This window comes from Patiria miniata, unplaced genomic scaffold (genome assembly GCF_015706575.1).
Source record: "Patiria miniata isolate m_02_andy unplaced genomic scaffold, ASM1570657v1 HiC_scaffold_9, whole genome shotgun sequence".
NCBI lineage: Eukaryota > Metazoa > Echinodermata > Asteroidea > Valvatida > Asterinidae > Patiria > Patiria miniata.
In genome coordinates this window covers 24,037,742-24,054,401 of record NW_024037076.1, presented here as the reverse complement: position 1 = coordinate 24,054,401, position 16,660 = coordinate 24,037,742, and the positions used below count along the sequence as shown (strand labels likewise).

The window sequence follows — 16,660 nt, the reverse complement described above, 5'->3', positions numbered from 1 at the left end:
CATGCTTGTGTGGGAACTGTGTACATGGTATTAAGGTCGGCACATCCCATCTAAATGACAGACTTCGGATAAATATATTGTCGGAAACCCGAGGACCTTGTTTTGTGTGTAAGCACCATCAATATCGGACTTTTCAATAATCGATATATCCAAAATCCAATATCGAGAATATTCGATATATCGATTATCCCATGTAAAAGTTAAAGACCATAAAGATGTGTTTTGATTTATAAAAAAAAAAAATTTAAGTTCCATTTTTTCATGGCTTTCTCTGGAGCATATTGCTCAAACTTTTAAAACAACTCTCAGCTTTGACGGCTTGTCCAGAATGGGCGGTTTCTATTGAGGTTTTACACATTGGGGGAGACAGCGAATTCCAGCGAACGCAGAGCACAAAGCGACGCCGCTTGGCATTTCGCGATGTTTTTATTCGAGTCACAAGCACAAGTTGCCGCCGAGTTTTATTTCATTATACAGCAAACGATAAACACAAAGTAAAAGCACAAACTGAAGATTTATTTTGACGATAATCTGACGCATTTTCGATATTTTTGATATTATTCCTCAGTATTGAAAATTTCGATATTTCAATATGATTTTAAAAATTGCTATCGGCGATATCGATATCAAAATAATAGGGAATATAAATCAAGTAATATTGATATTTCGACGGTGCTTTTTTGTGTGTCATGTTTAATGTTAATAAACAATGAAGCACACGAGTCTTACATTTACATGCATGTACATGAAGTGCCTATTCCTGCTGGTTTTGTTAACATTTATTGTGCATGTAGCTTAAAAATATACATACGAATACAGGAATCAATCTGTCTGCACACATAAACTGCTTTAATTTGTTATAAACAAAAGCAGCAGTGTTGGTACAGTTTCAATACCATCAAAATGTTGGTTTCATTTTCGAGATATTATTATTATTTCCCAGCGTCAGACCAATACTGGACTTTGATTCTGGTGATGAGCATGTCATATTGCTTTTTATCATTATTGTGGGAAGGTTTGATTGCTTTCAGGCTGAAAAATTAGACTTTTTCTGAACACGCATGGGAACAAAAGGCAGCGTATCGGCTTTTATTGATCAATTTTGCTTGACAGTTTTGGGCTTTTGTCGAATAAGACGGATCTCTGTGCCAACCAAATTGATTTTACTGGAGTTTATTTGTTAAAAAAATTGTCTTTTCGGAGGTTTTGTTTTGAGGAAATTTTTTAAAGAAATGCAAGAAACGGACCAGTCATTTTTTGTTGTAAAGTTGTGGATTTTGTATGGAAATATCGCCTTTGTAGCCACAGAATTTGTGATACACGGGTATACCTTGGAAAAAATTAATATTGATTCAAGAATGAAAGGAAATCAAGCAGAAATAAGAATTTGAAAGAAATTGTTTAACGTAAATCTCCCATGACGAAAAAAATGTTTGCTCCAATAAAATGTTTTGCTGCATCTAGTGAGGGCAGTTCCAAAGAAAAACAGCTTTTAACATCCCCAGATTTTCTCTTGACAGCTTTCGCCCTTTTTTTTTTTAAAGAAAGCATTGTCAGGGGATCGTCAGGCCTAATACAAACAAGAAGCTGTCAGCATAGTCGGGCTCTCTCACTGATGGTCCCCGATTGCTTTTAATCACATCTTCTATCATCACAACAAGATATGAAATGGGCTCCAGGCTTTGTCATTCATCATTACGCATTTCTGACGAGGGCTGTTTTTTTTTTTCTTCACCCGTGACCGATTCCTGAAAATTGTCTTAAGAGATGACAGACCTCTAGTTTATCCCTCTTTTTGTCGTCTTCTTCTTCTTCTTTCAGCTCCTGGCCTTGGACCCCCAGCAGAGGTTGCCCTCCCTCGCGGCCATCTGCAAACACCCCTTCATGTCGGACGCGGATTGGGACGCTATACTCAACATGAAAATCAAGCCTTCCTTCGTTCCGCCCGTAGGTGTTTATTTTGAGTACATCTTATCGTTCCTCGGCTGTCACTTAACTAGGTACTTGTTCGGTCACCGTGGTATTTTTTTTTCTTCATGGTATTACGACTGCTTAGTACAATCTACAGGGTTGATATGTGTGTCAGGGTTCTTGCACGTCTTCTTTTCAAAGAACGCTTAGAAACAACGATATTCGTAGTTTATACATGTAAACAGTGACCTTTCGCTAAATTAACTTTGTATAGATACTCTGGGATTTTTAATCTGTCCTCTTAAAAGTCTGTAAATTTCTGTTAGTCTGAGTCCTGGGTAAGCATTATTAATTCTTTCTGAAAGGATTTTTTGCAGTGGACTTCTTTTTTTTTTTTTTTTTACCTTCTCCATTAAGCTTTGCAAAATGAGCTCTCAATATGAAAAAAGACCTGATTTATTTTATGTTGAAAGCAAAATACTTACAAATTTCAAACACTGGATGCATTTGCAAAGACAATCACCCTGAATCTTAATAATATTTTAGTTTGGGGTCAAAGGTTTTTTCAAAAGCTTTAAAAAAAAAAAAAAAATTCAGTAGACCCTTTGCGTCTGACATCACATCTGAGGGTAGGTCGTTGTTCCCCTGTGATACGCATGAGTAGATTCATTGTACTTTCATTGTTACTGTATTTAAATAACACAAACTGCCCATAGTGAGGGCGCACCGTGCAACGGCTCAATTTGTAGTGACCATCAAAAGCTATATTTTTCTCATAATCTTTTAATAATAGTTTATTCTTGATAACGCATTTTACATTAAAATCTCAAAACGCTTTACAAAGCATCAAAACCACATTAAAAGTAAACCAGTTAATTAAAAAGTAGTGAAGAAAAATGCCTTTTAAAAAAGAAATGTCTTCAGCTGTAATTTAAAAATTCCCAATTCATAAATAATTCTCAATTAAGCTGAATTAAAGCTTGTTCCACAGACTCAGTGCTTAAGCACAATCACCGTATGGCTTGCTAGGCTTGGACCAACTTAAAGATGGTTGAGCTTAACCCCATCAAAAATGTTACATTTGACTTGATTTGTGTGATTTGGTTCAGATGAAATCAACAACAACGTACATTAGGAAACAAAGATCAGTTGATTACGTCTGGGATAGCCCAAAATGCCACTTACAGAGGCTTATTCCCATTGGGTCCGACATTGTCAATTTTTTTACCATTACATGTAATAATTTCTAAATGACAAATAAATAATTTTTAAAAAGATTTCACAGCAATCTCTTTGTGCTCTAAGTGGATAACAGAAGCCACTTAAACATCCATTAAAAAAGACGGAAAAAAAGATAATCAGGTAAATGCAAGTCAGATCCCCAATCTGGGCACAAATTGACAATGACGGATGCTTTTAGCTGATGAAATTTTAAAGCAAGCATTTCCGCGAGGATCTGCGACAAATTGGAGCTCCCTGACTTAAACACAAAACATTTCCTTTGTGATATGAGAAAAAGAAATCTTGCATTAGTATTATAGAAAAAAAATCTGAGAATATGCCATCCCTAACTTTGCTTACAAAATTTATGAGATAAAAAAAGTGATTTAATTTGTTTATCATGTTAATATTAGAAAGGGTTTGTGATTTAGGCTAGCATTTTACTGAGTGTGCATTTGATTCATACATGTACATGAATTTAATCTTTCTGGTTTTTGTTTATTTTGGTCAAATGACAGTTGATAAAAAGGTCAAATGTCAGTTGAAAGAAAAATTTAACAAGATAAATTGTTTTTTTCTATTCCCATTTACAGTAAGTCCTTGTAGATTGGTTGCTCTTTTAAAGTTAATGATTGCACAGTTTTGCACATGTCTAGAGGAAGAAAAGGGCTTATGCTTTTACAATACACATGTATGCTACAACATGTATTATTTAGTTGGCCTGTTATGTATTTCACTTTCTGGGGCAGACGTGATCGTAACACACACTAAGAAAACAGCCAAACAAGCGACGGCTGAAGCACTCGCTTTAAATCAAACGTACTGCGCGGCAACAACTGACATTTACAGACACAGAGTCCTGTGTCCAGATTAAAATCTGTGGGTTTTTTTTATCATCGTCACTGGGCTTTTAGGAACAGCTTTATCCTGTGTTGAGTTGCAAGGGATTATGGGTGACTCGTGTCTGTTGGATTAACATCCCATGCCGTCCCCTGCCCCCTCCCCCCCCCCCCCTTCAAATCCAAATTTACCCATGCAAGATCTTTGTTTCTTTGACCAAAAATTATCCAGAATCATCTGTTATTGTTTACTTGACCAATTCTTTTCTTTTTTTCTTTTTTTTGTCTTGAAATTTACTTTTTCCTGATGATTGTTGCTTTCCCTTGCCTTCCCCAACCACTAAAAAAAAAAGAGGACATAACATGATTTTTCTTTTGAGTTATGACCTGGAGCTGTGTCTTGGAATAGTTAAAGACTGATTGGTGTTCTGTTTTGGATTCTCCACAACATGTTCAACACCTTGCATCGCGTCTTAAAACACCCCACCTTCCCCGAGGGATGAAACACTATCCTGACTGTGTGAGAAATAATCGCTCTAATACGCCTGGCAGTCCGAACCGGATGTTTTCACTTCTGTCCCTTGAAAACAATAAGTCGGTCCCCGTCTGCTTCTTTTTGTTTCCGACGTGCCGAATCCATTCTTTTCCAAACTTTGAAATGTCAGTCAATATTAGTTTCCTGGCGCTGTCGGGGAAACACAATCATGTTTCGAGTCGAATTGCATATAATGAAGGATAAAAAGTGTGTGCGCTGAACGTCAAACAGAATATGAAAGTATGATTCTTCAGCCCCAAGGCCTAGCTGTCGTCTAGTATGTGCAAATATTGAAACTTTTCTTATCCCGAAGTCTAGAATGTCTTCCTCTCTGTTTAAGTCAATCTTTGCACTTTGCACTCGGCCAAATTAACCCCCCCAGAGAGTCACTTCCCTTGAATTCGATATCGGGCTTGAGTGGCCGGTCGCGAACGGAAGGCGAGCTGGAATCGGCCATTTGAATTAAGATTTGTTAGTTACAAGTACACGTGCTCAGAAGCAAGGCGGTCCAAAGTGCTCGAATGAGGGGGACTTCATTCCAACACTCGTCTTGCATTTAAAATGCATTGCACAGAGAAGTGGCTTTTTACGTACGTGGCAAAGTTCACTTGCAAACAAAGTACAAATGTAAACAAGTGCATCACTGATTTAAGAAAGACATAGATGATAGATTTATGTGATTGCGATTGAAAATTACTGAGGGAGAGGTTTGCCCATGTGTGTTCAATCACAGATTAAAAAATTGAGTTGACGATTGCTTTGAGATCATTTCTGTAAATTGCCGCTCGTCTTTTCCTCTTTGATCTCTTCAGAAAGATCATTTGAACTGTGACCCGACCTTTGAACTGGAGGAGATGATAATTGAAGCCAAGCCTTTGCATAAGAAGAAGAAACGCCTCGCAAAGCAGAGCTCCAAGGGAAAGGATATCGTAAGTCATTTCCACATTGTGATGCGATCAAGCTAAAAGAGTCGTTTGTCGACCATGGTCAATTGTTTTTGAGCAAAATCTCATCTCAGATTACTGCTGTGAAAACCGCATGCTGGTACCATCTTTAGTAAAAAAAATTATGGAAGTCGGAACACCAAGAGATGTGATGAAGTGATGTGATGAAGTGGCCCTCTTTTGGCCTGTATCTCCAAATGAAAGTTCTCGACAAATGACTCATTTAGCTTGATCACATCACATTTATCTTCCCAGTTATAAAATTGGCTGTTTTTTAATAGTTTCAGCAAAAAGATTTGGTCGTTTGAATTATGGGTGTTTTTTTTTGCTTGAATCGTTTATTTGTGATTTAATCTGCCTAAAACCTTCAAATGGTGAACGTTAACATGTTTCTGCGTGAAAGCCTTTTAAAAAAAATCTTCATCTACTGATGACATTTAATGTGGTGGTTGGTGAAAAGGTAAAAATGCTGGAAAACCGCACTTTTGATGTACACGTACCCTATGAACCCCAAAAAAGTAAAAATGTGAAAAAAGTGAGAAATTATAAAGAAAAGCCACTTTTGTATATTGGAATTGTGATGTAAAGTTTGCAGTTGAAATTGTCGCAAAAATGTGCAAATCATGTACACATGTAGATGATGTTGTACAAACAAGTTTTTGCTTTAAAAAGTGCTACCTACATGTAGTCTGAGATAGTGTCTATACATCCTTCACCTTTTCAAATTTCCCAAGGACAAAAAATTCCTGGATTATTTTTTCCCCGGCAAAACTCTGTGAAATTTTTTTTCCCTCCCTGCGCCTGATAGGCCCATGTGGATTACAAGCTGTAATGTCATAACCGTTCTTACGAAACCCTGCAGTGGAGCGCATTATCGGCGCGCAGATAGCAATCTTGGATTAATGTAACGTATCCTGTCAAAATCATCGTGGCTTTAGAGTGCTCGCTCGTGCGCTGGCGTGCTCGGCTAATGCTAGGTGTCGGTCGTTCCATAATAGTAGGTCCTTCCTTAGGGGGGACTGAGGATACTCCACAGGGGATCCTGGGTGAAATTTGTGGCCCATCCTAATGGGATGTTTGGCAAAGATTTAATGGCTGCTTTGCCACGGGGCTGAGACAGTCAGAGTGTGGGCGGACAGGTATGATTCTGACAGCATCGACGGAGAAAGGCTTTGTCTGGCATAATGAGAAAATTGTGGGAATAGAGGCTGAAGTTCACCCCTAGTGGTGCGCTTCCAGAACCCTTGAATATAGGAATATTATCGTGTAAATTTCTAAAATTTGCACTTTTTTTTTGTTTTGGTACATTGATTTCTCAAGAAAATCAATCTCGAAAAAAGCCTTTGTAGCATTGTTTCTAGCATCTCAATTTATGAAAACTGACAAATCGCCTGACGTGAAAGAAAAATATCGTGCCAAAAATTGACCGCTCACTTCCGAAAAATCTAAAATACATGTGGACTAGTGGAACTCGGTGTACTCGTACAAAGATGAAAATTTATGAAATAAATTGGGGAAAACTGAAACTTGCATAACAGACTGAAATGTCTTTTAGGATATACAGTGTATTTTTAATAAACTTAAAGGACTCATGAGCATGTACAAAAAAGTATAAAATGACCGCTAATAAGGACTGCATTCAAGCCAGCCCGACTAAATCTAGAACCCATCGGCTGTAGGTAATCCTCACGTCGTTATAAGTTTCGTTCGCATGCAGTTATTTTTTAAGAATGTGTGGCAACTCTGCATGTTATGTGACAATGCCACCGTGCTGTTTATCCAAACTCTTCTTTCGTACTAACACTTTTGAAATTTTTGTTTATCTTGTGTTTTAGGATGAGGAAATGCAAGCCCAATTGGACAGCCTGAATGCAGAATTCAAAGTGTACAACCGAGAAAAGTAAGCCTCTTTCTAAAAAATCAATATACCAGAAGATATCCCAAATTGGCCCTCAGAAAACCCTTCCCTATGCCAGAAGATAAAGGTTTTCAAACAGTACTTCCAAGATTTTAATAGATTTTATCAAACATTCGCATGGCACAATTGGTAAAAGACTACGATGTAACAATTGAACGAGGGCAAAAGATTGTGTGTTTACGTTTACGCCCTTAAACAATTATCCAGGTAGGTACAAAAACAACATTTTTTTAATGTTGTTTATTTATAATTAAAGTAGCTTTAACAGTATTCTGTTTAATTAACCTGTCTTATTGTTTTAATCAACCAATAACACATAACAAGCTTGCATAGGGGAGCCTATTCTGATTTTCAAATGTACATTTGAAATTTTTGACCAAATGCAGCAAAAGCAGGTTTGAGGTCGGCAATTTGCCCGGAAAAAAAATCCTGGTTACTTTAAAGGCACAATTGTTCTGGCCTAATACATCTCATTGGAAGTAATACAGAGGAGTCGATAGACAGCATATGTGCAGTACACAATGGCCCATGCCTTAAGCTACCCAGTTTCCGTCAAAATATAGACTAAGTCCCAAATTCTACTCTGTTGTCTGCACGTCCTCAATCCAAGGTTGCGAACCAGTTTCAAATCATCTTGTAATCCTGCCAATTTGCCAAGATGGTCTTGTAATGGGTTTGGACTGTCATGCACGTCATTTTGATGTCGACCTTGCGGAGTCATTAATGTGATATATGTTGCTGCCATTAGGATTGGATGTTGCGGTATTGTCTGGTGCCGTATGATATGTGACCTTGCATGGTAATCAAAGGAGGATTACATGCAATGCATGGAGTTGCGTTTATACACAACATAACATGACTAAGAATATAATAAGGCCAAAAAAATAATACTTCTGCGTCCGGTTTCCCTACCTACCCTATTCTGACAGCCCCTACCCTAATTTCTTTATGGGAAAATGAGAACAAAAACACCCCAAACCATCAATTTTTACCTTTTACCCTTGATTACACACAGACGCCTCCATATGATGGTACACCAAAAAAAATTGCCCCCCCCCCAAAAAAAAACTCCCTACCAACCTACCCTATTTTCAAATGCAAAGTAATCACAAGTAAAACAATTTTTTGGGGGGCCTTATCAGATAGACCTGTAAACAGTCCACTCTCAATAATCCAAACACTGTTAATACAAATTCTGGTTGTAGCAGACATTAAGCCTTGGTCCCGACTGTGTATTTACTTGTATTTACGCAACTTGAGTGTTTATCCAATGGGCATTAGTAATCGGTGGCGTGCGCGTGGATGACGTTTTTACTAACGAACCGGATTATAACACTAATCTATATGCCATACTCTTATCACATAATATTAACTTAGGATCCTTCTTCTTCCAACAGGCCTAATAAAAAAGAAACGACCAAAAGCAGTGAAACGAAAGAAGAAGTGAGAATGGAAGACGGGAACACCAACCAAGAAGTGGAAGGCGGTATCACAACATCGAGTATTGACACGCCGGTACCCCTCACCGAAAACACATGTGACCAACAAGAGGAGCAACAACAACAACAACAACAACAACAACTAGAAGAACCACAAGAACAACAACAACAACAACAACAACAACCATCGGCGCCTTCAGGTTCCAATAAACAAACAGAACTACCAACAGTTCAGCAGTAACACATGTAGACTGTCATATCTGTATATATATATATATACATACATATGAAATTATATCTGATTAATATTAGTTTTTCTCACCACAGTTATGGTATAGGTATATTCCTGGTGCGTATATATGGTCACCGTTGATCGGAACAGGGGATTCTGTTGTTAATTTTGCAATTTTGAAATGCGAGGAGCAGGACTTTAAAAAAACTGCGCTGGTTGAATGTTTATGTATAAGGAAGGGGGATAGAATGTAAATAAGCCTTTGTGGAGCTACAAGTGGACGAGCAAGGGGATAAAAGTCTCAAAAGTGGGGGGCACACGACCCCTTACACTCCCCTCTGCAAAATGTCACTGCCTTGCTTTCAACGAAAGTATTTGAGCCGTGTGCAACACTTGCAGCTTTGTGTAAAAGTGCACGGAAAATCTGATGTTTAAACAATTTTTTCCGGCTAGCTGTTAGCTGGTTTGATACGCAGAAAGATTTGGCTTGCTACATATTCTGCTCAGCACAGGTCCGTTGAAACCGGATCTGAGAGCTATTGGTCCTCCCTACCCTGGGGAAATAGGTTCCCCACCCCCACATGACACCTATTATGCAAAGGTCGCTGGATCCTTTGGGTGCTTATGTCACTCTTGTAGTGCTATACTCGCTGTTAATAATATGCAAAAATTGAGTGACAACTCCCACCATTTGGAAACCTCAACTCAAAAAAAGGTGCTCAACTCACGATACAAATCATCTCAACTGGATTTGATTTGATTGATTAATGACCCACAACAAGTGTTTTGCAGGTTCGACTCCTGCTTGGTGCGTGTAGTTTTTACACTGACCATCCCTGTGTGGATTCTAACCAATTTTTCTGTAAAGAACAAGAATTTAGATAGGTATTTATTTGTACACCGTAAATTACGAACGTATAAAAACTACACAATGTATATAGCTGTTCTCATGAAGCAATCTGTAAAAGTAAGTTATTTGAATGTCTTGTAACAAGCACTGTGATACATCATTTCTGTTCTTTTTTTCTTTTTTTCATCTGGTACGTTTGATGTGCTTCTCCTATTTCTGTAGTTCCCAGGTCTCTGTCACAAACGTAAATTGTAGTAGCCAGTAAAGATAAGTAGCATTCCCTTTGGGCCACTGGGAATTTTGTGAGCTAGATTTTCACTGCCTCGAGGCCAAGCATGATTTGCCAAATGATTCCCACAACGATTGCACCATTAAGCGGATCGCTATGCTGTTTTTGATACACACACACACAAGTCACATGCAAAATTCCATGGAAACTGTATTGAGCACTTAGTGTTGACTGCTGAACTTAAGCTTGTCTGGGAAAAAGGGAGCGGCATTTTAAAGCTTTTTCTTTTATGAAAAGACAATTATAATGGAGCTGTCCAGGGAATGGGGTTTTAGCTGTCAAATTGGGCTAGGTATTGTATGTTGTGGAAAGCTCAAAATGTGAAAATGTTGACTGCTTACAGTGTACGAAGGAACCTTAAAGATTTGCTAGAAGGTTCTGCGGTACGTTTACTTTTCAGTCATTGTGTGTTGAAGCTGAAGCCCCCCGAGACAAAATGTGAAAATGTTGACTGTTTACAGTGTACGAAGGAACCTTAAAGATTTGCTAGAAGGTTCTGCGGTACGTTTACTTTTCAGTCATTGTGTGTTGAAGCTGAAGCCCCCCGAGACAGCCCCCCCCCCCCCCCCCCCCCCCCCCCCCCCCCCCCCCCCGTGCACCACTGGAGCTAAGAATTTAAAATCCTGGGCCAAATCCTGGGGGGGGGGGATTGGGAATGGCAAACAGTCAATCTGCAAAACCGTATCCCACTTTTTAGATTAGGTTTCAAAATTAGATTTGAACTTCCGTCACTCTTTGTAGGATCCCATGGAACCAGGTAGCATTCAATGAAAATAAAGATGTACATGTGACTGTGGGTTTAAATAAGATCATGATCCTTAACGGAGTGACAAGCTTGCTTCAAGAAGCTTGACCGTGCAAACTCGAAACAAACTGCCTGGAGCAGTTCCTGTGCATGCCATTTTAACAACCATGCCCCACCACATCAAACAGTCATCACTTGTAAATCCATTCCGGAACACAACTCGGCATGTTCCGAAGAATTATCGCGCTGCAACGAGCAGCAACAAACATGTCCTCCCCCATCCTCCGTAATGTTTATCGGTGCCTGGAGATATGAAAGCCTTAGTCAGTCTGTTCCAATAAATGTATCAATATTTTTGTCCCACATGGTGAGTGCCTGTCAGTAAACCAGCGACAAACATTTCGTAAATCATTCTTCGGGAGAACATTGCTCAATCTGGCAGTCTGCCAACTCTGAGGGCGCCGACTTCGCAGAACAGATTATATTTATACATTTGCAGACAGGTAGGAACCAGTTTTTAGATACCGCATTGTGGTGCATACAGAATTGTGCATGTATACCTATTAAGTTCATTTGATTGATATACAAAGAATCATGTTAAAGATACATTAATATATTCTTGAAGAAAGTCTATTCTCTTGAAGAAAAGGTAGTGCCAATGTGCTGACTCTTGAAAAAGAGGGAACTTTTAACGGTTAAACAAAATTTAGGGACGGAATAGGATAGAAATGACATCACATATTAAATTGCATCATTTTTTTGTCTACAATCCCACTGAGTGATGTTATAAAAGCACCGTATAAAAGCATACCATCGCACATATAGGCTGGTGCTATCACTTTTGCCCCACATTCACTGCTATGACACTGCCTTCCTCTCAGGATACCAGACAAAGATGGCCATTCTGGACTCCACCGTCTCACTTCAAACCTGTCAAAATCATCTTTTCTGATAAATAGATCGGGTAACACCTCTCCGTAATTGGATTTTAAATGTTCACGTCTCTTAGATTGAATTTAATATTAAAAAGAAATTAAATATTTATTAAATTTCCCAATTGACGCTTTTTTTGATTTGCCGAACCACCTTGGTCATGTATGCATTTGTTAAACATATTTGCATTCCAATGGCAGTTAGGTGTACTTTAGTACAACGTCCTTCAAAGTGCAATGTGCCATCTCACTTTCAATTAATAGTACATGGAACTGCACTTTCCACTCGTAAGGGCAGCACTTTAAACCACTACAGTAAAGCACCACGATGAGACTGAAACATTAATGAGTAAACGAAACCACATAGGATCCACGCACAGACGCCTCCTCTAGTGATCTCTGGTGAATCTGCTGGGAAAGAATGTCGTATCCAGACACCACTGCTTTGGTTGTGTATACAAAGTCTACGGAGAGTGAGTCGAGTGCATTTGCACAATATTTTCTAACAAAATTGGAAATGTTTTGCAGTGCCAGATTCATGCTTTTTCAACATTTTTGCTATGACTGACCTCCTGTGACGATGAAAAAAAGTGGCGTCAGGATGCAACATTCTTTCCAATTGCTGCATAAATCATAAGCTCAACTTGTAAAGTCCCTTGGCAAATAAGGGGGAAATTACTTCTTAATACCAAATGGGGGGGGGGGATTTTTAAGGACAATCTAAGTATTGTGCTGAAAACACACACAATTGCATGTTTGGAAATTGTTTTAACCATATATTGAATATCTGTGAATTAAAAATTTGGCTTAAGAGTGTTTTCTTGGAATCAGTTGTTTGAAGACTTTTTATCACAAAGGCAGATTCTGTTTCCAACTGACTTTATCACCGGGAGGGTCAGAAAGAACATACAAGTATGATATGTTTGTTAAAATATTAATTTTGTTAAAGATTTAATGCACTAGTTTGTGTGCTTACAAGCTTGGTTTTTTTAAGGGTTTTGTTATTATTTTGTTGTTTGTTTTTTCCCCTTTATGTTTTTTCCACTTTAGGTAGAAAGATAAGTCTCTGATCAATGACTGTGAATTAACAAAAAGAAATGAGTAAAGTCGGGCGCTTTATCATGCAAACTGCTCTGGATAAGACCAGCAGTTTCCCTCATTAAATATTTCAAAATTTATCGGTTAATTTTTTTCCGGAACAAATCCAGCTAAATCTATTTATCCAGTGTGAGTCCTTGCTTCAGAAGAAAGCCTACCTCACCTTGTCGAAATGTCCACTCTAAATCTGTGCAATTGACAAGATTTAAAAACCCAAAACCCCCACAAACTGCCAAGGAGTTTTGGTGTAGAACTTCAAATTGCCAGTTTGTACCCAGTTTGTATGCTGTCTGCATTTATATTTTTGACTATTGAAAATGTCTGTATACTCTCTGTACCATGAATATGTAGTTGTGGGAATATTAAATGAACAGTCAAAAGAGTTTGTGTGTTTGTATGGTTGAAAAAATAATTGTTCGAAGTAACATACGGATGTTTTTGCATTTTGTAAAAGTGATCATTCAAAGTGGGTATTCATAACCGATAATCACTTTTCTTGGGGAGGGGGGGGGGTTGTTAAATCGTAAACTTTTGAATTAATGGTTTATGGTTGTTCCATTTCTGAAAAACAATCTTATTAAATTTGAATATTGAATCAGTACAAATATGTTCTTGCTAAGAAGTAATTGTTCTTTACATATTTTAAGAAAAAAGGGAAAAAAGGTGAAACTCTGATGTTCGTGGTTTTTTTTTTTACAAGATAATTTTTTTATGTGTGACTGTCTATCCCAAGCCTTTTGGATATGTCTCGCTGTGTGTTTTTGAATTAAAAAAGAGTTCTTATGTATTTCTGTGTGATATTTGACGGCAGAATCTTGTTATTTTTTTAGGTTTTGGGTTTTTTTTTAATGACGAAAATGGTAAGGACAGTTAAGGCCATGGATTGTGAGAAATTAAACGGCCTCTCTTGTGTCTAGTAACAGATGTTCTTGAAGACACATAAGAGCAAAGCACTGCACTCATATTTCAGTGTTTTGGGAAATAAATTGCACTCGATGGTCTACTTATTCCTAAACGGCATTTGGGTTTAGACTGTTGTGAATGTTATTTCAAGTATTCCCAAACCTGTCACTTCCATTTGCCGAGCCGACCCAGTGCTCTCTTAACCTCATTCATAGTCACGGCTCGTTAATAAATACCACACCTGACCTCGTTCAGAAAAACGAACAAAAGGAAAGTAAAAAAATACTCATTTCTCAGTCGCAAATTCATTTTTCTGTCGCGGAAACAAAATACATTTGTTGTCGTGGAAGGGGTTCCCATATTACAGTCACGAACATCTGAGCCTGTTGGTTGGAGTGGGGGAATGAATGATTAATGTCTGATAATTAATGATTAATCGTGTTGCCTTGGTTAACGAGTTCATTGCTCGTTTTGTGTCAGGTTGGCCTGGACGCCCCAACCAGCCCAATTATTCAGGGTAGTTCCGAAAACCTGCTAGTGTCGGTTTTGGATTTCTTTCCCGGATGAACGTGATGGAAACACAAAAATGCGGGGCGCGACTTGGCCTTAAGGAGGCCTATAGCACACCAACGTGACTGTCACAGGTGTAGACTGGGGGGAAGTGACAACTCACTGTATCAGTTTTCAAAAAAAAAAAGAGTCACAGGGCGTCATCAAAATAGATCCCCCAAAAGAGCCTTTTTGGACTATTTCAAGTTTCAACGAGGGTGTTTTGTTGAGGTGACACCTTAATGGAGAATTCATCCTTTGTAATACATAAAACTATTGCTCTGGTTTTAGATGACCTTCATTTAGACTTGATTTAACAAAAACACATTTGTTTGTGTGGATATTTTTGGGCTGTTTGGGGTGGGGGATATGGATTTAGGAGAAAGTATATCATGGCCATCATATCAAGTAAAGCTTAGAGGTGTACAGCAATTTATTACCTAACTTGAAACCTAATTTTACATTCAGTTCATGAAAGCATTCATCTTTTTACAGAAGAGAATTTGTAGATAAATTATTAAATTGCTATACAATATTGCATTTACTGTATTTATGTACTACCTTTTCAAAAAGCCTAAACAGCAGTGAAGGAAGACATTTAAAAATTGCCATTTCATGTATTTTATGAAATCCATTTTATTTATCGGCAGGATGTTTTGCAGAATTTTTGTTGCAACTTTGTTTTGGATTTCCAAAGGAGTAAAAAATTGTTAGCCATTCTGTATTTTTAATTCATCAGAGCAAAGGTCAAGGATACTGTGGAATCTGCAATGAAGCATGGTTAAAAATTATCATGAAAATTTTCATGGAACATCAAAATTTTCATGAAACATCAAACATTTGCAGTTCATTTTTGAATAACACAACTCGTTATCGATCATTTTTCGTCCCACTTGTCTCATTATGCAAGTACTCGACACATCAGCTGAAACATATTACTTGTTTCCTGGACTGCATATTTGCTCGGGAACATCAATTGCATTTCAGACATCGGAAGGCGCCAAAATCATTCATATCTGAAATGATACGTGAACATGTATTCAGCGTTTTATTTTTTTCAACTTGGCATTCATTTTGACAGGGTCGAATCCATTTAACCCTGACATATAGCAATCTAAGAAAGAAAGCTTTGGCCAAAAAAAAAAAGTCTCCGGTTTCTGGTATGCGCGCACGTCGCCGTAGCCATGCGTGTCGGCAAACTGAAAAAGTTTTTTTTTTTCAATGAAAGATGATGTCTCAAAACCGCCAAACTCACTGGTTTGACTGGAATCCTGCTGCTGCACAATTTTAACGTGTTTTTAGATTGGGTTATGGTCGAGAATAAGCTTTATATGGCCTCTCTGGACTCCCATATATTTGCACCAAGTTTAGTCGGGCACCATTTGCAGTCATCAGCCGACATTTGAAGCAAAAGAATCAGGTAAAAAAAAGCCGCGTCGCCGCACCACATTTTGGGCAAGCTCCATACCAGAAACCGGAGACTTTTTTTTTTGCCTTTGTGGTTTTTTATCATTATTCAGTTGCGTAGAGCAGAGATTTTCAAATAAATTCCGGTTGAGATAAAATATAAATTGGTAAATAATTGGCCTTAATATTCAAATCAGTAAAGTGCTACTCAGTGACAAAACTAATACCCAAAATGAAGTAAGATTAAGATCAAGATGTTGAAATAGTGGTTTGTGGTGTGTATCTTTCGCTATAAAAATATAAAAGTGGACGAATTTAAATTTTGTTTAAATTGATAAAAAAAAACAAGCAAAATATATATTTCTTGAATTATAATTTTTTTGGCTATTTGATAGGTTTGTGAATAGTGCATGAATAAAACATGATAATCAAGTCTGCAAGTTCCTATTTTCAATACTATTTTATCACAGTTCCCATATTTGCACAGAAAAGAAATGGTCTCGAAATAACACAAAGTATGTGAATATGTAAAAAAAAAAAAAAAAAAAAAAAGTATAAAAAAGGTTGAAAAGCTTACACACTAAAACTGTGATGCTACAAACCACTGATGTAAAAATGCAACTCAGAAAATTTTGTCTAAGGAAACTTAATTTATAGTACAAATCAGCAGTTTATGACTCAAGTCCCAGTTACTGTTTACTTTTGTTGCCAAAATATTTATCCTAACACCCAATGTTGTGTCATTTGTTTTTCACATTTCCAGTACCGTGTTTATTTTTCCAGTTTTGTACCTGATATTTCCGTTTAGGTCTGCAAAATGGTTCTTACCCAGACAATCACAAATATTT

The 16,660-nt window shown here is 37.7% G+C and overlaps 1 protein-coding gene across 1 annotated transcript in view; it reads left to right on the top strand.

The window, feature by feature from the left end:
- LOC119720081 (serine/threonine-protein kinase 32A-like) overlaps positions 1-14,089 on the top strand; it is a 62,345-nt gene extending 48,256 nt beyond the window's left edge. The window contains exons 9-12 of the mRNA XM_038189608.1: positions 1,822-1,947; positions 5,319-5,435; positions 7,286-7,350; positions 8,766-14,089. Of these exons, the coding sequence (XP_038045536.1) occupies positions 1,822-1,947; positions 5,319-5,435; positions 7,286-7,350; positions 8,766-9,048 (591 nt within the window). The 3' untranslated portion in view covers positions 9,049-14,089. The remainder of the gene's footprint in view (positions 1-1,821; positions 1,948-5,318; positions 5,436-7,285; positions 7,351-8,765) is intronic.
- The last annotated feature ends 2,571 nt before the right edge of the window (positions 14,090-16,660 follow it).